Here is a 22150-nt window from a genome sequence, read left to right as displayed (position 1 = left end):
AGGCTGTGCGTGTGTGTGTGGTCCTTTCTGCCCGCCCGCCCGCCCGATGCAGGACAGAGGCGGACGGCCGAGCGCGGCTTTATTGGGGCAGACCTCAGGCGTCCTGGTAGTAGCTGTTGAAGTTGATGCGGAGCAGGAAGTCCTCCAGGTGGGGCTGGTAGCCGCGGTTCACCAGCTTGGTCACCACTGGGGAGGGGTCAGGCCTCGCTCAGCTGCCGCCCGCATGGTTGCCGCCCCCCACCCTGGGCTGCCTTCCCGGCAGGCCTCACCTTTGAACAGGAAGTGGGAGTAGTACTTGAAGGCGTGGTAGGACTGCTGCATGAGGGCGAAGTTGGGGTGCTCGGAGCCGCGGGGGCCGGCCGCCGGGGCCCAGGCCTGGGAGATGAGCTGGCTGCGGAACTTGCGCACCAAGCTGAAGACGCTATGGATGATGTTCATGACCGGGGCGGCCTTCTCGGTCAGCAGGCCCCTGGGGAGGAAGGGCTGTCAGTGGGCTGGGCCCGCACACGGGCGGCATGGCCCGGGTGCCCTGCCCTCACCTGAAGACGGCCTTGTGCAGGTACTCGGCGTGAGCTCGCTGGATCTCCTCCAGGTTGCCCACCTCGGCCAGCCGGGCCCTGAACTCACACCAGGTGACGTGCAGGATCTGGTTGGCGATGTAGCCCTGGGTGACTTTGACGAAGTGCTGCATCTCGTGCTTGAACAGCTGCAGCTGGCGGAACTGCACGGAGCAGGCCGTGTGGCTCAGCAGGGCTGCAAGAGGCAGAGGGTGAGGCGGGGCGGGGCGGGGGGGGGGGCGGGGGGGGCTCCAGGTGGGCCTCACCTGTGCGCTTGAGGTGGAAGCAGATGTCCTTGAGCGTCCACATCATGAGCTTGAGCTGCAGCAGGAAGGAGAAGATGGCGCCGTACTTGCTCAGGCAGCTCTCGGTGATGACGATGTTGAGGGGCCAGTCCACCTGCCCGGGAAGCCCAGCTCAGCACCCAAGGCCCCGGCACAGCCCCCGCTGCCCGCCACAGGGCCGCCGCTCACCTTGTATCTGAGCTCCAGGCAGCTCAGCACGTCGGGGGCGTTGGGGGCGAACGCCTCGGGCAGGTGCTTGAGGGCGAAGGAGAGGTTGGCGGCGAGCGGGGAGTCCCCGTGCAGGCTGCACTGCAGGGCCTTGCTCAGCACCGTGTTGAGGAACAGGGGGCTGAGGAGCTCCCCGGGCGTCTGCCCGGCCCCGAGCTGAAGCGGGAAGGGACAGGCGTCCAGGGGAGCCCCGCAGGCACCAGGCCACGCAGGCAGAGCCGGGGGGCCCCCCCTCCCCCAGCCCAGCCCAGACGGCGTGTCCAGGCATCACCTTCTCAAACAGCAAGTCGCTGAGGGACTGGGCGAACTCCCCATCCTCCATCAGCAGGAAGTGCCGCAGCGCCTCAAAGTGCGCGTCCAGGTGCAGCTCCACGAAGAAGTAGTCCACGGCGGCCTTGTTCACCAGGGAGATGCTGGGGGCGGGGTCTGCGTCAGGGTGGCCCGTGGGCGGGGGGGGGGGGAGTGGGGGCGAGGGGGCACTCACTGGGCAGCCAGCGGGGCTGAGAGAGAGCGCTTCATGAGCACGGGCAGCGTCAGCAGCTCGCTCAGCTGCACGGCGGTTTCGTCGGTGGCCGACTGTACCTGGGGGTCTACGGGGAGGGCGAAGGCCCGGGGGAGCAGGTGATGTATGAGGTGGGCGGCCGGAGGCTCTGCTGTGGGGACAGAACAGACGGTCGCTGGTGGCCGGGGGATGTGCTGGCCCAGGGCTCCTCTCCCCCCAGCCAGCCCACTCACACATGGCCTCATAGCTGTCTGGGTACTGCTCCAGGTGGTACTGGCTGGCCAGGCCTGCCAGGTAGGCCTGCTCCCTGTCCCAGCGCTGGGCCTCCTCTGCCTGGGCCTCCACCTCACCAGAGCCCGGGCTGCTCTGGGCAGCTGAGCTTCCCTGAAAAAGTCACCCTTGAACAGCTGCCATCCACCAGCACCCTGCGCCCAGCACCCTGCACCCACTCTCCTCCTGTTGAGAAAAAAATAGTGCCCCCCCCCCAGGGTAACCTAGGCCCCCAGCCAGCGTCCACCCTGACCTGTGAGCTCGGAAGACAACTTGGAGAGATGTCCTCTGTGTCCCCACTCCTTGGGCCTGCGTGGGCACAAGGACAACAGGGAATGAGGCCCACATGCTGCTGCAGGGACAGGAACGCCAGCACTGCCCCCTCCCAGGTCCCGTGGTCACATCCTGACCTGGCTCCTTGGGGACGCCGTCTGTAAGGGAATCCAGCCCAGCCAGGGCCCAGGGCCATGTCTGGAAGCTGCTCTCCTGCTCCAGGGCAGGGCTCTGTGGTCCCAGGCTGAGGCCTGACTGGGACACCGTGGGGCTGGGACTAGGAGCAGTGGCCTCGGCTTCTGGGGAGCACGCCGTCAGCATCAGGTAGGACTGAGGGGCACATCTGTGGACATGCCGCTGTGGCCAGGCGGGAGCCACGTCCGACACGTTCTCCCCGACCCTGATGCTGGCGTCCGACACGTGCCCGTGGGTGCTCCACCGTGGCCGGGAGGGAGCCACGTCCGACACGTTCTCCCCGACCTTGATGCTGGCGTCCGACACGTGCCCGTGGGTGCTCCACCGTGGCCGGGAGGGAGCCACATCCGACACATTCTCCCCAACCCTGATGCTGGCGTCCGACACGTGCCCGTGGGTGCTCCACCGTGGCCGGGCGGGAGCCACGTCCGACACGTTCTCCCCGACCCTGATGCTGGCATCCGACACGTGCCCGTGGGTGCTCCACCGTGGCCGGGCGGGAGCCACGTCCGACACGTTCTCCCCGACCCTGATGCTGGCGTCCGACACGTGCCCGTGGGTGCTCCACCGTGGCCGGGTGGGAGCCATTCCGGAAGCAAAGCTGCCTGTGGGGTCACGGCTGCTTTCCTCTGGGGGACTAACATGCCCAAGTGGGTGTGGGAGGGGCATGGCCACCTGCGTGTCAGGCACATGGGCACCCAGCCTCCCTGAAGGTCCCTCCCATGGCCAGGGCTCCTCCCCTGAGCCACCTGCCACAGCTGGGAGGGGCCCCTGCGAAGGTGAGGTGGCTACAGGTGGCCTCAGGGCAGTGCTAAGGTCCGGCTCCTGTGGTGGGGAGGGCTGTGTGCTGGCTGCAGCAGGGGTCTCCCCAGAGGCTGTGGGGGGCACGGCAGAACTGATAGTTCGCAGGGCCTCCTCCAAGAGAGGGGCCAGCTGAGTCTGTGCAGGCGGCTCTTGCCCTGAGCCCGAGGGTAGGAAGTCTCCCAGACTAAGGCCTGTGGGTGACGCCTCCCCTACACACACAGCCTCTTCCTCCTGCCTGGCTCCCACTGCTGGGGCCTCAACAGGGGGCAGTGTCGGCACACGTGGCCTGCCTGGGGAACCCCTGGCTGCAGGCCCCGGGTCACAGCCATGGACTCCGTCTGGGTGTTCACAGCCTGGAGACACGACCTGAAACACACGCACGTCGGGCCCTGTGCGGCCTCACGTTTCCTCCCAGCCGGCCACCACTGTCCCCCAGGTTCAGTTCTGCCACCACAATCTACAGCCACAGACACTCAGGGACATGAGGATGGGGCAGACCAGGTGCACGCGGCTCAGCTCAGACCCACCTAGGGCGCCCTGGGCCACTGACCTGGGAGGGCACACATGGGACAACGCCCAGCGGCCCCTGGGACTTGCAGCTCTCAGACATGTCTCTCAGCATCCCCTGAAATAAAATCCGCGGAGAGCAGCAGCTGCACGGGGGCCAGCACAGCCTCCACAACGTGCCCCCTGTGCCAGACCCGGCAGGGAGCGGGGCCCGCAAAGTGCTGTGCAGACGCGAGCTCCTCACTCCCCGCACCTGCACGACCAGCGGCTCCTCCCAGACACCGGGGTCCAGAGGCAGGGAAGAGCTGTCACCTGAATCCCTGTGGTACCTGGATGCGCTTCTCGTCTTCCAGAAGGAAATGGAGCCGTGCACTCTCCAGCCGGTGCCTCTGGATCCTCCAGAGCGCCTTCTGCTCCCGCCGTGCCGCCTCTGCAGACAGCGTGCTGTAACGGTCCTCCAGCGCCTGCCTGGGGCCACGCCAGGGGGGACACTGTCACTACCACCCAGCAGCTGCCCCTCATCTGGGACAGTGCCGCTTCCCCAGGCCCCTGCCCAACATCTGCTCCTGCCAGCGGCTGGGCCGGAGCCTTCCACCGAGCAGCCCAGGAGCCCTGACGGGCAAGCTGCCCAGCCGGGACAGACACACGTCTGCTGCACAAACACCCGAGTGAGAATCTACACAGCCTGACACAGGGGCAGAGCAGGGGAACGAGGCCTCACTCTCCGAGCTGCAGAGCAGGCCTTTTCTGTCCTGCAGGGAACTGCGGAGAGCTAGACACTAACGCAGAAACACCACGGAGCCCAACCAGCCCAGGGCAGGATCTGCTTGATTCAACCAACTGGGCTTTAGCCTGGCCTGGCCCCTCCAACATGGGTGCTGCAGGCCAGGGCCGCCACCACCGCTGCCGCCACGCCAGGTCTCCACGTGTAAAGAGGAGGATGTCCACTCACACGCATGCAGCCGTGCACACCCTCCCTGGCACCACAACAAGACCTACAGCTAGGGCAGGCAGGGACCAGCCCCTTCCACAAGGGGCTTCAGGACAACATGGAGCCAGCCCCTTCAAGGTTCCAGCTCTCCTCCCAGCTTAAGGACAAGCTGCCACCACAGATGCCCACCTCTGCTGGGCCAGACTTAAAATAAATAGGGGCCGTTGCCATGGTGTAGCAGGTAAAGCCGCTGCCTTAACACCTGACATCCCACATGGGCTTTGGTTCAACTCCCAGCTGCTCCACTTCTGATCCAGCTCCCTGCTAATGGCCTGGGAAAGCATGGAGGATGGTCCTAGTACTTGCTCCCCTCACCCATGTGGGAAACCCAAATGAAGCTCCTGGCACCTGGCTGGCCCATTCCTGGCCCTTGCAGCCATCTGGGGAGTGAACCAGCAGATGCAAGATTCTCTCTCCCTGTAACTTTTTCAAATAGATACATCTTTAAAAACAAACAGGAGTCACTAAAGCTAGACAGTCAGGACACCAAACCCAGTGCATGGATGGTGCCAGATTCTAACTCATGAAAACCAGAGGGCCGGTGCCACAGCTCACTAGGCTAATCCTCCGCCTGTGGTGCTGGCACACCGGGTTCTAGCCCCGGTTGGGGCACCGGTTCTGTCCCGGTTGCTCCTCTTCCAGTCCGGCTCTCTGCTGTGGCCTGGGAAGGCAGTGAAGGATGGTCCAAGTGCTTGGGCCCTGCACCAGCATGGGAGACCAGGAGGAAGCACCTGGCTCCTGGCTTCAGATTGGCGCAGCGCGCCAGCCATACCAGCCATTTGGGGTGGGGGGGTGAACCAACTGAAGGAAGACCTTTCTCTCTAACTTTGCCTGTCCAAAAAAAAAAAAAACAAAACAAAAAACCAGAGATGACACAGGACAGCTGACGACACCCGGAAACAGAGCCGTCACCCCCCGGTGATGAGGCCAGGTATTGTTCTGGGCTCAGTGCGCCGTCTTTCTGGGGTAAGTTCTGCTGCCAGGAGCCCCACCAGGCCCCAGCAGCCCCACCTGGCCTCCCCCCACCCCAGCTGCCCCACCTGGCCTCCCCCCACCCCAGCTGCCCACCTGGCCTCCCCCCACCCCAGCTGCCCACCTGGCCTCCCCCCACCCCAGCTGCCTCACCTGGCCTCCCCCCAGCCCCAGCTGCCCACCTGGCCTCCCCCCACCCCAGCAGCCCCACCTGGCCTCCCCCCACCCCAGCTGCCCACCTGGCCTCCCCCCACCCCAGCTGCCCCACCTGGCCTCCCCCCAGCCCCAGCTGCCCACCTGGCCTCCCCCCACCCCAGCTGCCCCACCTGGCCTCCCCCCAGCCCCAGCTGCCCACCTGGCCTCCCCCCACCCCAGCTGCCCCACCTGGCCTCCCCCCAGCCCCAGCTGCCCACCTGGCCTCCCCCCACCCCAGCTGCCTCACCTGGCCTCCCCCAGCACCAAGCTGCCCCACCTGGCCTCCCCCCGCCCCAGCTGCCCCACCTGGCCTCCCCCCAGCCCCAGCTGCCCACCTGGCCTCCCCCCACCCCAGCTGCCTCACCTGGCCTCCCCCCAGCCCCAGCTGCCCACCTGGCCTCCCCCCACCCCAGCTGCCCCACCTGGCCTCCCCCAGCCCCAAGCTGCCCCACCTGGCCTCCCCCCGCCCCAGCTGCCCCACCTGGCCTCCCCCCAGCCCCAGCTACCCACCTGGCCTCCCCCCACCCCAGCTGCCCCACCTGGCCTCCCCCCACCCCAGCTGCCCTCCTGGCCTCCCCCCAACCCAGCTGCCCCACCTGGCCTCCCCCCACCCCAGCTGCCTCACCTGGCCTCCCCCAGCCCCAGCTGCCCACCTGGCCTCCACCCACCCCAGCTGCCCCACCTGGCCTCCCCCAGCCCCAAGCTGCCCCACCTGGCCTCCCCCCAGCCCCAGCTGCCCCACCTGGCCTCCCCCCACCCCAGCTGCCCCACCTGGCCTCCCCCACCCCAGCTGCCTCACCTGGCCTCCCCCCAGCCCCAGCTGCCCCACCTGGCCTCCCCCAGCCCCAAGCTGCCCCACCTGGCCTCCCCCCGCCCCAGCTGCCCACCTGGCCTCCCCCCACCCCAGCTGCCTCACCTGGCCTCCCCCAGCCCCAAGCTGCCCCACCTGGCCTCCCCCCACCCCAGCTGCCCCACCTGGCCTTCCTCTCCCGCTCCTCCTCCAGGGCCTTCAGCCGCTTCTCCCGGTCGCGGAACTCACGGGCGAAGCTGAAATCATCGTCCAGCTCCTCCTGTCTGGCCGCGAGACGCCGCTGCGTGACACACAGCCGTTGGTTAACCGAGGACTCCAGAGGCCTGCACCCCTGGGGGCTGGGCCTACCCACCTCCTGATCCTTCACAAACTGTTCTTTCAGCTGCTGGAACTGCTCTCGCTTCTGGGCGTCCATGGCCATCAGCTCCGACTTCCGCCGATCTGCGTCAGGGCGACAAGAGGCACAGGGTCTGCGGAGTGCCCAGTGGGGCCGGGCCCCAGAGGGGAGGACTCGGGGCTGGGCTCACCACTCAGCTCGCTCAGGACCCGTGACGCTGCTTCCCGGGCGTGGACAATTAGTTCTTGCTTTGCAATTTCCATGCGTAATTCCTGGAAAAGGTGATCAGTAAGCAAAGCACCAACTTCTCTCTCCCCTCACATGGGATGGCCCGGGAGAGGGGTTGATGGCCTGGGACACCCACCATCCTACACCACGCACCCAGGCTGTGACAGGCTGGCTCCAGGCCACTGGTGGTGCGACCCGCCCTGGACAAGCACAAGGGGTCTTATAGAAGCCTCTCGGGTCTGCACCTGGCCAGGTCTCCTTGCTGTCCAGCAGATGCCAACCCCAAAGGGGGTCTCCTGGTATTGGCACTGTCCCACTGAACACCTGCTCGCTGGGTCCCCAGGGGACCCGCAGCCCTGCTCCCAGGCGCAGCAGGGCAGCTCTTGCAGAGGCCACCCCAGCACAGAGCCCTCAGCTGCAGGGCCCAGGGAAGACCCAAGGCAGCCGCCCAGGTCAGCACAGGCTGGGGCACAGGTCAGGCCACCAGCCTCACAGGACAGGGCAAAGCCCCTGCCCAGCTCATTCTGACGCCTGTGGTGTCCTCACCCAGGAGCCACACCCGGGCACCCCCACACCCACCACCACCGGGAGCCCAGGAGGCGGGGCACAGAGAAGCCCACCGCCTGTGTGGCCGTGCACCTTCTCCTCCTTGCTGATGGAGCTGTGGCGGGCCACCCTCTCCATCCGGCCCACATAGACAGCACAGTCCCTCTCGATTTCCTTCAGCTCCTCCAGGGAGAAGATGACCGAGATGCGAGGGACCGGGATGTTGGACCAGCAGAGGTAGTGCTGCCGGCAGAGAGAGAGGTGCGGTGAGCTGGACAGCAGGGCAGGAGGGAGTTCTCAGATAGCTCACTGCTGAACCTGGCACGTCTCCCCAACCACAGGAGGCATCTGACGCCCCTGCCTGGACCCTGTAACACAGGACGGATGCCCTGCAAACAGCCTTTCAGAAGCTGTGGTCTCTGGGGCCAGCGCTGTGGTATAGTAGGTTAGGCTCCACCTGAGGCGCCGGTTCAGTGCCACCTGCTCCTCGCTCCTCTTCTGATCCAGATCTCTGCACTGGCCTAGGAAAGCAGGGAAGGATGGTCCAAGTGCTTGGGCCCCTGCACCTGCGTGGGAGACCCAGAAGCAGCGCCTGGCTCCTGACTTTGGATCGGCTTGTCTCTGGCCGTTACGACTATTTAAGGAGTGAGCCAGTGGAACAAAGACTTTTCTCTCCCTCTCTCTGTTTATAGTTCTGCCTCTTGAATAAATAATCTTAAAAAAAAAAAAAAAAGCTTCCACCTGCAGTGCCAGCATCCCATGTAGGCGCAGGTTTGAATCCTGGCTGCTACATTCCTGGTCCAGCTCTCTGCTATGGCCTGAGAAAGCACTGGAAGATGGCCCAAGTCCTTGGGCCCCAGCACCCACGTGGATGACTGGAAAGAAGCTCCTGACTTCGGATCGGAACAGCTCCAGCCGCTGTGGCCATTTGAGGAGTGAACCAGTGGATGGAAGACCTCTCTGTCTGTAACTCTGCCTCTCAAGTCTTTAACAGAGAAGCCTTGACCTCTGTGTCCCAGGTGTGAGGGAACGCTGGCTCGCCCAGCCTCCCCTGCACATGCCCAGCTGTATGGAGCCAGGAGGCCCTCACCCGTGGACAGCACAGCTTCAGCAGGTTGACGGTCTTCCCGCAGACGTACACGTCGTGGGCGATGTGCCGCAGGAACACGGGCACGCAGTCCTCCACCTCTTTGGAGATGAGCACGTAGCCATGGGTCCAGTAAAATTTGTCTGCAGGTGGGATGGAACGCACAGGTGGCTGAGACAGCGACAACCGACCCCAGGCCCATGGGTACGGAGCCCAGCCCAGCCGCTGCCACGTACCTCTGAAGCCGAGGTACTCGTGGTTCACCTGGATCATGAACTCCCCGTAGAAGTCTCTGAAGACCCCGCTGTACACCCAGTCATGGATGAACCTGCGGGGCCAGCAGGGGTCAGGGGCGAGGCAGGCATGCCCCTCGTGTGCACAGCCCACCCCGCCACGCCGGGTGACCCACCGTGTGTAGGGCTCGCAGCTCGTCTTCAGCAGGGACAGCAGCACCGGGTAGTGCTCGTTGCTGCAGTTGTCCAGGGCCTCCTGGTAGAGGTAGGACAGCAGCTTCACGCCCTGCGGAGGGCAGGGAGGCCAGTCAGCCCACGGGGCTGCACACCAAGGGACCACGCTCAGCCCCCCGTCTGGGGCTGACCAGGCCACCACACTCAAGGATGCAGACCCACAACTCACAGTAGGGAACGCAGCCTTGGGTCCTCCGCTGGTCCCTGGGAGCGCGGTGCCCACGCCACAGAGCTCAGCCAGGTACCTGGACCAGACACCGCGTCAGACCAGGGGAGACAGCCCATCTTCCAGGATGCCTGCCCGGTCCCGTGCCCCTGCGCTGTCCACCTAGACGTCCCTGACTCACCCACCTGACCTGTGACCCTTCCAGCTCCTCCTGAGTCACAACTGCTCACCCCACACCTAGAACCCCACCTCTCCACCTCCAGCTCATGCCTACTCAGGCCATGATGACCAAACCCCAAGGGCCCCTCACCACTTCCACACAACGGAGCCACAGGACACCCCCTTCCCTAGACCCCCACCTCCCCACCACCTCTGACAACAGCCCTGGGGGCCCCACACCCTCACAGCTCCCACCTCCCCAGTGGCCCGCAGCCCCCAACTCATGTCTCTGGACACTCACCAAGGGACAGCCAGCTGGTGGGCACCAGAGGCCATGTCCACGAGATACTACTGCTGCCTGGGAAGGAGCCCAGGTACCTCTGCTGGGCTCACAAGCAAGGGCTGCTCTCACGGCCCCCTGCCAAGCAGCAGAGCTGGCCCCCACACGGCCCCTGGCCAGGCAGCTGAGCTGGCCCCCACTGCCCCCCTCCACACACAACGCCCTGGTGTCCATGTTAGCTCACCTGAGCTGCCGGCCCAGTTTCTTGAAAAGAAAGCCAATGGTGAGGAGGCTCAGGGTGGGCGGGGTGGAGAGGGCACAGGCCCGGTAATACTGCAGGTACCTCCTGAGGCCACTGGTGAAGGCCTGTGGAGGGAGAGGGGCTGGGAGGAGCCAGGACACCTGCACGGCCACGGCTCCCAGGTGCTGGGGAAGGGTTCTGCCTCCACTTCGCACGAGCAGCGGGCACCTGCCAGCCAGGTCCAGCCACCCTAGCCTAGCTGTGAGTGAGGACAACCCCCGAGATCCTGTCCTTGTAGGGACACTGGCACCAGGGACCTGGGGAGCAACGCTGGGGAAGGCAGCTGGACCTGGGCAGAGGCGCTCTAACTGCTTGGCCACAGGGCCTGTGGGTACCAGCCTAAGCAACACACAGCCCTCAGGCCATGCTCAGACTAGGCCACCAGGAACACAGCTCCACCACCCACCCCAGGAGCTGTCTGCTCGGGCCTGTCTGGGCACACCTCCCAGAGCCCACCCTGCTCAGCTTCCCCTCACTGGCCCCACTGCCAGCCTGGGTGCCCAGTCTGACCCCTCCCCACTGACCGGCCCCACTGCACCCACCTCCCCAGCTCACCTGTCTGAAGTCTAACCCTCATCACATCCCTCTGCCCCCAAGCTGAAGGCACCCCACGCAGCCCAGCTCCCCAGCCCCACAGCTGCCCTTCTTGTAGGCACACCTGCCCTCACATGGCCACACCTGCACGCGCCTGTGGGCTCCTACTCAGCACCTGAAGGTGCAATTCGCAGGAAGAAACAGTGGCAGGAGGCAGCCTCGGCACAGAAGCTGACATTCGAGCGCCTACGCATCAACCCAGGAGCCTCCCCCTGCCTGCACCTGCCCAGTAGCACATCCTCCCCGCAGGTCTCCCAACACTGCCCACACCTGCCTCCTTCCATCCCATGGCCCAGATGTGTGTACCGCGTATCCTGAGGACACGGAGGGAGGCTGCCATGCACACAGCTCTCATGGAGCCGAGGGCCGCACCTGGAACACGAGGCCCTTGCTGTATGCGGAGTCCGAGACAGGCTGCAGCGAGAATCGGCTCAGGCGCATGTAGCAGGTGCCATACTCGGCCACCTCCGAGAGCAAGCTGCCGACACTCTCAGGGGACGCTCCCGACACGTGGACGCCGCGCTTCACCACGAAGGCCTGTGTGAGCTGCAGGGCAGGGCATGGGGGCTGTGGACCCTCAGGGTGCAGCCATCCACACACCCAATCATCACCCTGCCCACGGGGCCCCCAGGAGACCCTCCAATACCAAGCTCCCAAAGCAAAAAGCAAACACCAGATTTATTTATCTGAAAGGCAGAGCTACAGAGGAAGAGAGAAATCATCCACTGGTTCACTCCTCAAATGGCCACAAAGACCAGGCCGAAGCCAGGAGTCGGGAACTCCATCAGGGTCTCTCACGTGGGTGCAGGGGCCCAAGCACCCAGCCATCTTCCACTGCTTTCCCAGGCTATTAGCAGGGAGCTGGATGGGAAGGCATGAGCTCCCAAACCGGACACTGATGACGAAAGCAGCTTAACCTGTGTGCCACAACGCCCACCCCACCCAGACACCCTTCCCGTGGCAGAAGCCATCACAGCTGAAAATCCAGCTCCCCGGGGCATGGCGAAGGCAGTACTGGAAGCTGAGCACAGAGACCTGTCGCGGCAGGTTCCCCACAGCACTGCCCTCACAACGAAAGCAGGGGATGTGGTGAAAGCAGTGCCGAGCCAGGCGGGACAGCCGCAGATGCCTGCACCAAAACAGAAGATGCGTGTGGCAGCCGGTGCTGTGGCACAGTGGGTTATGCTGCTGGCAAAGCCAGCATCCAGTCAGAGCTCCAGGGTGACTCGGGGCTGCTCGGCTTCCAATCCAGCTTCCCACTAACGTACCTGGGAAGCAGCACACACCAGCCCAGGTGCTTGGGCTCCTGCCCCCCATGAAGGAGAGCAGGATGGAGCTCCTGGCTCCTGGCTTCAGCCCTAAGCAGACCTGGCTGTTGAGGCCATTTGGAAAGTGACACAGGGGATGGAAGACACCTCTTTCTTCCTGTAACTCTGCCTTTCAAGTAAGTAGTATCTAAGTCTATCAAAATCCTCAATAAAATACTTATGAACTGAAGCCAGCAGAACAGTGGCAGGGCCACAGCCATGGCGAGGTGTTATTCCAGGAACTGGGATAACTCACACAAAGCAGCCCACCAGTCACCCTGACCGAGGGAGGGAAAATCAATGAAGAACAAGCATTTAACAAAACCCAGCACCCTTTTCAGAGAAAACACTCAATAAACTAAGAATGCTCATCAAAGAGAATTTGCTCAACATAAGGGCCACACATGAAAATCCTACAACAGGGCCGGTGCTGTGGCGCAGCAGGTTAATGCCCTGGACTGAAGTGCCAGCATCCCATATGGGTGCTGGTTCTAGTCCCGGCTGCTCCACTTCCCATCCAGCTTTCTGCTATGGCCTGGGAAAGCAGGAGAAGATGGCCCAAGTCCTTGGGCCCCTGTACCTGCATGGGAGTCCCAGAAGAAGTTCCTGGATCCTGGCTTCAGATCGGCACAGCTTTGGCCGTTGCGGCCAATTGGGGAGTGAACCAGCGGATGGAAGACCTCTCTCTCCCTCCCTCTCTGCCCCTCCTTCTCTCTGTGTAACTCTTTCAAATAAATAAATCTTTAAAAAAAAAAAAAATCCTATAACAAACACCAAACTCAATGATGAAAAACTGAAAGCATTTCCCTTAAGTTCAGAAATAAAACATGGGGCAAGTGTCGTGGCTCAGTGGGTTCAGCTGTCATGTGTGACACCTGCATCCCATATCGGAGTGCCTGGTTCAAGCTCCAGCTACTGGGCTTTTTTTTTTTTTTGACAGGCAGACTGGACAGAGAGAGAGACAGAGAGAAAGGTCTTCCTTTGCCATTGGTTCACCCTCCAATGGCCGCTGCGGCCGGCACACCGCACTGATCTGATGGCAGGAGCCAGGTGCTTCTCCTGGTCTCCCATGGGGTGCAGGGCCCAAGCACTTGGGCCATCCTCCACTGCACTCCCTGGCCACAGCAGAGAGCTGGACTGGAAGAGGAGCAACCAGGACAGAATCCGGAGCCCCGACCGGGACTAGAACCCGGTGTGCCGGCGCCGCAAGGCGGAGGATTAGCCTGTTGAGCCGCGGTGCCGGCTAGCTACTGGGCTTTAATGCAGCCTCCTGCTGATGCACGGAGCTGCAGCAGGTGGCGGGCCAAGAAGTGTTTCAGCCCCTGCCACTCACGTGGAGACCCAGATGGGGTTCATGAATCCTGGATTTGGCCTGGCCCAGCCCCACCAAATAAAAGTAAAACGTGCTTTAGAAAAAATGCTTGCTGCTGGACTTATATTCAATATAGTACTGGAGGGGCCAGCGCTGTGGTGTAGCAGGTATGAGCACTGGTTCAAGTCCCAGCTGCTCCACTTCCAATCCAGCTCCCCCTGCTTATGTTCCTGGAAAAGCAGCAGCAGATGGTCCAAGTGCTTGGGCCCCTGCACCCACATGGGAGACGCAGAGGAAGGTCCCGGCTCCTGGTTTCAGCCTTGCTCAGCCCTGGCCATTATGGCCATTTGGGGAGTGGATCAGTGGATGGAAAACCTCCCTCTCTCTCTCTCTCTGCACCTCTCCATTGCCCTCTCTGTAACTCAAGTCTTTGGGCCCCTATCACCTATGTAGAGACAGATGGAGTTCCAGGCTCCTGGCTTCAGCCTGGCCCAACCCCGACCATTGCAGCCATTTGGAGAGTGAACCACCAGATGGAAGACGTCTCTTTCTCTCTGTGCCTCTGCCTCTTTGTAACTCTGCCTTTCAAATAAAATAAATACATTTAAAAAGGAGTGTGTGTTTATAGAACAAATTCAGTAAACCTACAGGCTATAAGATTAATACACAAAAAACACCAGAAATGTTGCTATACACCAGAAATGAAAATCTGAAAAAAGTTAAGAAAATTTAATTCACATTAGCAACAACAAAAATACAGCATTTAGAGATATTTTTTTTTAAAAGATTTTTATTTATTTATTTTTTTGACAGGCAGAGTGGATAGTGAGAGAGAGAGAGAGACAGAGAGAAAGGTCTTCCTTTGCCGTTGGTTCACCCTCCAATGGCCGCTGCGGCCAGCGCATCTCGCTGATCCGAAGCCAGGAGCCAGGTGCTTCTCCTGGTCTCCCATGCGGGTGCAGGGCCCAAAGACTTGTGCCATCCTCCACTGCCTTCCCGGGCCATAGCAGAGAGCTGGCCTGGAAGAGGGGCAACCAGGATAGAATCCGGCGCCCCAACTGGGACTAGAACCCGGTGTGCCGGCACCACAAGGCGGAGGATTAGCCTGTTAAGCCACGGCGCCGGCCTAGAGATAAACTTAGCCTAGGAAGTAAAAAGCTCTCACATTGAAAACGATACAACATTACTGAAAGCAATTAAGACTAAACACACGGAAACATGAGTGAACGGCAGTGACCCACGGTCTCAACCCAGCCCCCATCAAGTCTTATTTTTTTAAGATTTATTTATTTGAAAGGCAGAGTTACAGAGAGGCAGAGGCAGAGGCAGAGAGAGAGGTCGTCTGTCCGCTGGTTCACTCCCCGGATGGTCATAACACTCAGAGCTGCACTGATCCGAAGCCAGGAGCCAGGAGCTTCCTCTGGGTCTCCCACGCGGGTGCAGGGGCCCAAGGACTTGGGCCATCTTCCAGTGCTTTCCCAGGCCATAGCAGGGAGCTCAATTGGAAGTGGAGCAGCCGGGCCAGCACCATGGCTCACTTGGTTAATCCTCCACCTGTGGCGCCGGCATCCCATATAGGAGCTGGGTTCTCGTCCCGGTTGCTCCTCTTCCAGTCCAGCTCTCTGCTGTGGCCCAGGAGGGCAGTGGAGGATGGCCTAAGTGCTTGGGCCCCTGCACCCGCATGGGAGACCAGGAGGAAGCACCTGGCTCCGGGCTTTGGATCAGCATAGTGCAGTCGTGGTGGCCATTTGGGGGGTGAACCAATGGAAGGAAGACCTTTCTCTCTGTCTCTGTCAAATTAAAAAAAAAAAAAGGAAGTAGAGCAGCTGGGATTTGAACCAGCACCCATATAGGATGCCACCACTGCAGGCGGAGGCTTTACCCACTACGCCACAGCACCAGCCCCAACCTATGAAGTCTTAACAGCATTTTTTGCAGACAGAAAAATCTATCCTAAAATTCATATAGAACGTCAAGAGACCCCAAATATCCGTCAGTCTTGAAAAAGAAGAATTTAGCTGGAGGATTCAGACTTCGCCAGTTCAAAGCCCCTGCAAACCTAGAGTCATCAGAACAGCGCAGCAGCAGGGCAGGCGCCTGGCAGGAAGTGACGATGCGCTCGGAAGGCCTGCACCCCCGCCCGAGGGTCCGCCCCCTGCTGGGCACACCTGGAGGCACAGGTGATGGCGCAAGTAACTGGGTCTCTGCCACCCTGGGGAGGACCTGGACAGAGTTCTGGACTCCTGGCTATGGCACGCCCTAACCCCAGCTATTAAGGGCATTTGGAGTAAAGCCGCCAACAGAACTCTGCCTCCCTGTCTGTCTCTGTGTGTCTCCCGCCTTTCAAATAAAAAGAAATAAATAAGAATGTAGAACAACATAACCTTGCGGTACTCCTAGGTCAGACACACACACGGAACAGAGCCCAGAAATAAACTCTCAGGTTCAGCCAGCTGATCTGCAACAAGGACGGCGCGTGCCCGAGGTCAGCCCTCTCCCCAGAACGCGCTGCTGCTTCTGAAAGGGTGTGGATGGGGCAGGCACTGAGGCGGAGCGCACACCACACCCACACTGGAGCCCCGGCTGCTCCACTTATGACCCAGCGCCCAGCTAGTGCATCCTGGGAGCCGCAGATGACAGCTCACGTGCTTGGGCCCTGCACCCATGCTCCTGACTCCTGGCTTCAGCCTGGCCCAGCCCTGGCTGCTGTGGGAAATAAGCCAGCAGATGGAAGATCTCTTTCTCTGTCACTCTGCCTTTCAAATAAATAATAACTCTTAACAAAAAGATTTATTTATTTAAAGGCGGAGTGATAGGGAAAGAGAGAGGGAAACAGATCTTCCATCTGCTGGTTGACTCCCCAAATGGCCGCTGGAGCTGGGTCTCCCATGTGGTGCAGGTGCCTGCTTTCCCAGGCACACTAGTAGGGCGCTGGGTAGGAAATGAAGCAGCCGCGACTTGAATCAGCGTGCACACGAGATGTCGGCACTGCAGGCGGCCTCTTGCTCATTATGCTACAATGTCAGTCCCTCGAATAAATCAATCTTAAAAAAAAAAAAAAAAAAAAAAAGACATTTTCAAACAAAATGAGAGGACTGGCTGTAACCAGCAGCAGCCTGTGGAGCCGGCCTTCCCTGTACTCCTGCACAGGGCCTCATCCCCACCCCATGAAGTGCTCCGGCCTTGCTTGGCACACGGCAAGCTATCCACACGGGCCGGCCCCGCAGCCACGCGTGCGTCCTACCTGGCAGAGGGAGAACGAGGTGGACACGACGCCAATCAGGATGTTGAGCACGTCTTTCACCAGCTCACATTCCTCCACCTGCAGGGGCACCGGGGCCTGCAGGAGGCCCCCGCTCAGCACCTGCAGGTCCCCTTGGCGGAGCCTGCAGAACTTGTCAAAGGCATCCCTGCCCGCCTCGGTGAGGTAGGGCTCCTCTCTGTGGCCTGGAGGGCTGTGAGGGAGACAGAGGGTGGTGAGGAGATAGAGCAACAAGCACTGTGCGCGCATGAACAGGAGAGAGTGAATCAAAACAACACCATGTGAGGAACACCAACCAACAGCCCACCTTGCAGCTGGCTCAGCCAGGCTCAGCACTGGCCCTGAGCAAGGCCATCGGGACGGCTGTGCAGAAGTGTGTCCAGGGCACACGCCTGGGATCCAGGGAGCAGAGGGAGTGCCCCCACCAGTCCAACCAGAAGAGTGGCCGTGGACCACACCAGCAGTCCTAGGGCTGACAACTTAATCAATATATTCTTACTTTAGAAATAAACCCAAGTCATGGACAAAACGTATGCACACGATGGGATTATTCAGTTTTAGAAAGAAAGAATAAAGGGCCAGCACTGTGGCACAGCAGGTTAGGCTGCTGCCTGTGTTCCTAGCATCCCACATGGGTGCTAGTTCACGCACCAGATGCTCTACTTCCAACGCAGCTCCCTGCTATGGCCTGGGAAAGCAGTGCAAGATGGCTCAAGTGCTTGGGCCCTGCCATCCATGGAGACCCAGAGGAAGCTCCTGGAAGGTGGCACTGGGCACGTCCACTGTCTCAGACACGGCTGGAGGGAGGCCAGAGCCCAGACCTCTGAGTGCAAGACAGAGTGAAGAAAGGAACACCCCCTTGCGGCCCTCTGGTCACCCCAAGGAGGACCTCAGGACAGCTGCGCAGGCCATGGGTGCCACCTCACTGCCCACCACCCATGCTGCCCGGGTCCCCCGTGACTCGGCTGGCGGAGGAGACCACAGAGCCACAGGCAGTACCCCAGGCCACTAAGTGGGAACAGCAGATCCCCACACGCACCCACAACCCTCAATGCTTCCCCCAGTCGGGTGACAGAGAATCCAGCCACTGCAGCCTCTGAAAGACTCAGCTGCGGCCCACAGCCTCCCACAGCCTCCGGGTGACAAGGGGAGGGTGCCCCTGATGGGGTCGTAAGGCGAGCGCCAAGTGTGTCTTGGAGTGTGCGTGAACAGGCAGAAGCTTCTGCCAGAGCAGGGTTTTAAACAGAAACAGGCTCAAATACCTGCCAAATGAACTTGAGCCACAGCCTCAGGGTGGCCCACTTGTAGTGCCAGGGGTCTTAGTGGCACTTAGTGGGCAGTGGAGGACCCTGGGAGGCGAACTCAGGCCGAGCCACTGCGTGGCTGCGTGTGACAGCAGCTGTGCACCTGCTGACCCCGCCTTCAACTCCACTCAGCAGGTCACTGGGCACGCTGCCTCCAGCCGTGAGTTCTTACAGCCTTATGTGGCGCTAGCTTCGGTTTTGAATGTGAGGCTGGACTTTCCCAGCGCAGGAGGGCTCAGGCACCACCGACAGCATCTTCTTCCACCCCCAAGTTCCTCACTGTGGTCCACACAACAGCTGACCCCAGTGTCCTCCTCCCGCTGCCCTCACCCCACTGACCGCCTGTCACTGCTTGAGTCAGCCCCACCCCCAGAACCTGTGCCCACTGCTGGAAAGCCACCAGCGAGAACAGCCCCTGGCAAACCTGTCAGATCACACCCTGGAGCCCGCAGCGGTGCTGCCTCAGGCCTGGAGCACTTGCACTCTCGCTCCACGACTTCCCTGGCCTAATAAAGCCTGCATTCCCATCTGTGTGCCCCCCAACGACTGCAGGGTGCCCCCATCCGAACGTCCTAAATTAAAACACCAGGGGAGCCCTGCTGTGGTCCTCACGGGAAACCACCAGGTGTCCCTCAGTGCTGGAGGGGACAGCAAGACGACCAGGTGCATTCCCATCTGTGTGTCCCCCAACGACTGCAGGGTGCCCCCATCCGAACGTCCTAAATTAAAACACCAGGGGAGCCCTGCTGTGGTCCTCACGGGAAACCACCAGGTGTCCCTCAGTGCTGGAGGGGACAGCAAGACGACCAGGTGCATTCCCATCTGTGTGCCCCCCAACGACTGCAGGGTGCCCCCATCCGAACGTCCTAAATTAAAACACCAGGGGAGCCCTGCTGTGGTCCTCACGGGAAACCACCAGGTGTCCCTCAATGCTGGAGGGGACAGCAAGACGACCAGGTGCATGTCCCCCAACGACTGCAGGGTGCCCCCATCCGAACGTCCTAAATTAAAACACCAAGGGAGCCCTGCTGTGGTCCTCACGGGAAACCACCAGGTGTCCCTCAGTGCTGGAGGGGACAGCAAGACGACCAGGTGCATTCCCATCTGTGTGTCCCCCAACGACTGCAGGGTGCCCCCATCCGAACGTCCTAAATTAAAACACCAGGGAGCCCTGCTGTGGTCCTCACGGGAAACCACCAGGTGTCCCTCAGTGCTGGAGGGGACAGCAAGACGACCAGGTGCATTCACAACAGGTGATGAGCACAGTCACTTGGTGGGCAGTCCCATCTCCTCAACACTGACCCAAAAACAGGACCTGGGGCCGGCACTGTGGCACAGCGGTTAAAGCCCCAGCCTGAGCGCCAGCATCCCTTGTGGGCATTGGTTCAAGTCCCAGCTGTTCCACTTCCAATGCAGCTCTCTATGGCCTGGGAAAGCAGTGGAAGATGGCCCAAGTCCTTGGGCCCCTGCAGCCACATGGAAGACCTGGAGGAAGCTCCTGGCTCCTGGCTCCCGGCTCCCGGCTTTGGATCAGCTCAGCTCTGGCCATTGCAGCCATTTGGGGAGTAAACAGCGGATGGAAGACCTCTCTCCTTCTCCGGCTCTACCTCTCTCTGTAACTCTTTCAAATAAATAAAATAATAAACCTTTTTAAAAAGAAAGAAAAGAAAAACGGGACCTAACGAACGTCACTAGCAAATGCTCACTGCAGAGCATGTTAACTTGCAGGCCCATCTGTCAAACACGCGAGGGGACAGCAGAGAGCAGACAGGCAAACAGGTCTCCCACCCTGCAGGGAGCGACAGGACACAGAAGCCCGAGATGGCAGGATAACTGCTGACGTCACCATGCCAGGGAGCAGGGAGCGGCGACATCACCATGCCGGGGAGCAGGCCCCCTGCAGGAACCCAGCTGAGCAAATGCCACATCCAGGAAGCTCAATCAGTGGGGACAGTGGCCCACGCACCAGGCCAGCAGGGGCCAGGAGGCTCAGTCAGTGGGGACAGTGGCCCACGCACCAGGCAAGCAGGGGCGCAGAGCTGCTTCAGAGAACCCCTTGGGACCCGGCCAGCCCAGATCTTCCGTTGCTCGGAATCACCACTGCACTGGGTGTGGAGAGGGCTCCAGGACCAAACAATTGGGAAATGCACAGGACCAGCAGAGACACTCTGAGGTTATGAGCGGAGGGGCCTTGCCCGGGAACGGATGAGTGGCCTCCGTGCGGGCCGCTACGCCAGGCCGTCTCACCAGCCTCAGTGGCCAAACCCAACCCCTCTGGATGTCAGCACCCGAGCCCAGGGAGCACCTCTCAAGGGCACTGCCCACACACCTGCCCGGCTGCCCTCAGCTGCCGGCTGCCTGGCTTGCAGAGGTTACTGGCCCAGCAGGAGTCGGGGCCCCTCTGTATCGCTCACCTCCCAGAACTCTGGCTGAACCCCGAGGCCACGGCCACGAAGCTGGGGGGGGCAGGGGCGGGGGCAGGGGCAGTGCAGCGCATTCGAAGGCAGCAGAAGGCGCACTCACCATCCAACTCGCTCCCAGCACCTCCGCTTGCCGCTCTCGTAGGCGAGCGCAGCTTCCCACAGGTCCACATCCGGCGTCACGCTTGGTTCCGACTGGGAATCAGGGGTCAGATTGGACGCTGACTGGAACCCTTCATCCTCCCACTGATCCACGCTTGGAGGGACCTGAGAGAACAGGAGGGAAGCGCATCGCCCGGTGCCCGAGCCTGCGAGGCGCCCGGGAGGCCCCGGGGCACGACTCCGGGAAAGACAGACCAGAGCCAAAGGCTCTTTCCCGTTCTCCAGCTCAGCTGTGCCACACGGTGCTTCCCAAACCAGTTACTCAGCCATTAAGGATATCAATTTACAGCTTCGTAAGCCGCAGGGCTCCACGTAACTTAAAATAACCCTGCCATGAAACCTCTCCCACCTGGAACCTCCACCTGCGAGGGAAGTCGTGAGGCAGAGAAAGTCCTGCACCCCAGCCCGGCCCTGCAGGCCCACGCTCAGCAGCGAGGGATGACCGCGGGGTAACACCACGGTCCCCGCCCACTCCACAGCCTGGGAGTTTACGGACGCGGGAAACGTGGCTCTCGCCGCTGAGGCACAGCCACTGCCGGCTCCCTTGAATCACACTAAGTCCAGGCAGCACCCTGGGCGCAGCGATGACCGAGCCACGTGGCCTCGCAGGACAGCAGCCGGCCCCTCAGCTCCCGCCCTGACTCCTGCCCTCGTCCCCAGCCCGCGGGACAGGCCAGAAGCAACACGCGCGCGCGCGCGCACTACCTTGATGGCCAGTCCGGAGAGGTCGGCGCTGTCCGGCACTGGGGGCAGGTCCAGGCGGACGTCCATGTCGTAGGCGTGGCTGTGCACCAGCGCGCCGAAGAGAGACACCCGGGTCTCTCTCTCGAATCTGTCACCACAGGCGTCCCCCGAGAAGAGCCCGACGGTGGGCAGGCCGGTGCCCGGGGCGGCGTCCATCACCTGCAGCGTCTCCTGGACCATGCTGTGGCACAAGCTCTCCTCCCGGGCCAGCAGGGCCCACACGTCCGCCTCGGCCGCGCGCAGGTCGCAGCAGCCGTAGCCGCCGTAGGGGACGCGCCTCGGCACGTGCGGGCCGCCCAGGAAGTAGCCCCGTCTCCGCGCCAGGCCCCGCGGCGGGCCGCTGCCGGCCAGCAGCACCAGCAGGTCCAGCGCGGCGCGCACCTCCCGCAGCGGGCCGCTCGCGGCCGCCTCCAGCCCGTCCACCAGCTCCTCCAGGCGGTCGGCCTCGGGGCCCAGGCCGCCCACCCTCAAGTCGAAGGACAGCATGAGGATCTTGTTTCTCACCGGGAGCTTCGGCGGCTCCGGCGGCGGCGCCTCGTCCCGGAACAGGTGCGCGAACAGCGCGTCGTAGGCCACGCGCTTGAGGCCCCGCTTGGCCCTGGGCCGGCTCGGCGCGCGCTGCCCCGGGCGCGCCTTGGCGGGCGGCAGGAGCGCCTCGCACAGGTCATCGAACAGCTGGGTGATGCTGGCCATGCCGCCCGGCTGGACGCAGGACGCGCCCGCGCGGCCGGGCCGCGGCTGCCCCGCACGGAGCGCACGGGGCCGGCCCTCCTCCTCCTCCTCGGGCGGCGGCCCCGGCGTCGCCCCTCGCCTCAGACCTTGACCTCTGGGGGGTGTCACTGACCCGTGACAAAACCGAACAACGGAACTCGCGCGCGGGTGGCG

At 62.1% G+C, this 22150-nt stretch overlaps 1 protein-coding gene across 2 annotated transcripts; it reads right to left on the bottom strand.

Moving 5' to 3' along the window:
- Positions 1-67: 67 nt before the first annotated feature.
- On the bottom strand, positions 68-21973 carry TUBGCP6 (tubulin gamma complex component 6). 2 transcript variants are annotated; one of them, XM_062202642.1, is made up of 25 exons: positions 21227-21973; positions 20463-20626; positions 16618-16828; positions 11127-11300; positions 10104-10225; positions 9424-9499; positions 9197-9306; positions 9024-9115; positions 8791-8930; positions 7794-7943; positions 7117-7198; positions 6942-7030; positions 6754-6869; positions 3950-4088; positions 3664-3738; positions 2252-3479; positions 2095-2150; positions 1805-1955; positions 1554-1722; positions 1341-1482; positions 1031-1225; positions 824-956; positions 540-753; positions 270-469; positions 68-186 (listed from the first exon to the last, which is right to left on the bottom strand). In XM_062202642.1, exons 1-25 carry the CDS (start codon positions 21956-21958, stop codon positions 95-97), a joined length of 5052 nt encoding a protein of 1683 aa, XP_062058626.1. In that variant the 5' UTR covers positions 21959-21973; the 3' UTR covers positions 68-94. The 2 variants fall into 2 exon arrangements, 1 of the variants encoding a protein (XP_062058626.1); XR_009866928.1 differs by lacking the exons at positions 68-186; positions 270-469; positions 540-753; positions 824-956 and having other exon boundaries at positions 1138-1225; positions 1341-1463.
- Between the last annotated feature and the right edge of the window lie 177 nt (positions 21974-22150).

The sequence above is a fragment of the Lepus europaeus genome, chromosome 10 (genome assembly GCF_033115175.1).
Source record: "Lepus europaeus isolate LE1 chromosome 10, mLepTim1.pri, whole genome shotgun sequence".
NCBI lineage: Eukaryota > Metazoa > Chordata > Mammalia > Lagomorpha > Leporidae > Lepus > Lepus europaeus.
This window is presented reverse-complemented; position numbering and strand designations above follow the sequence as displayed.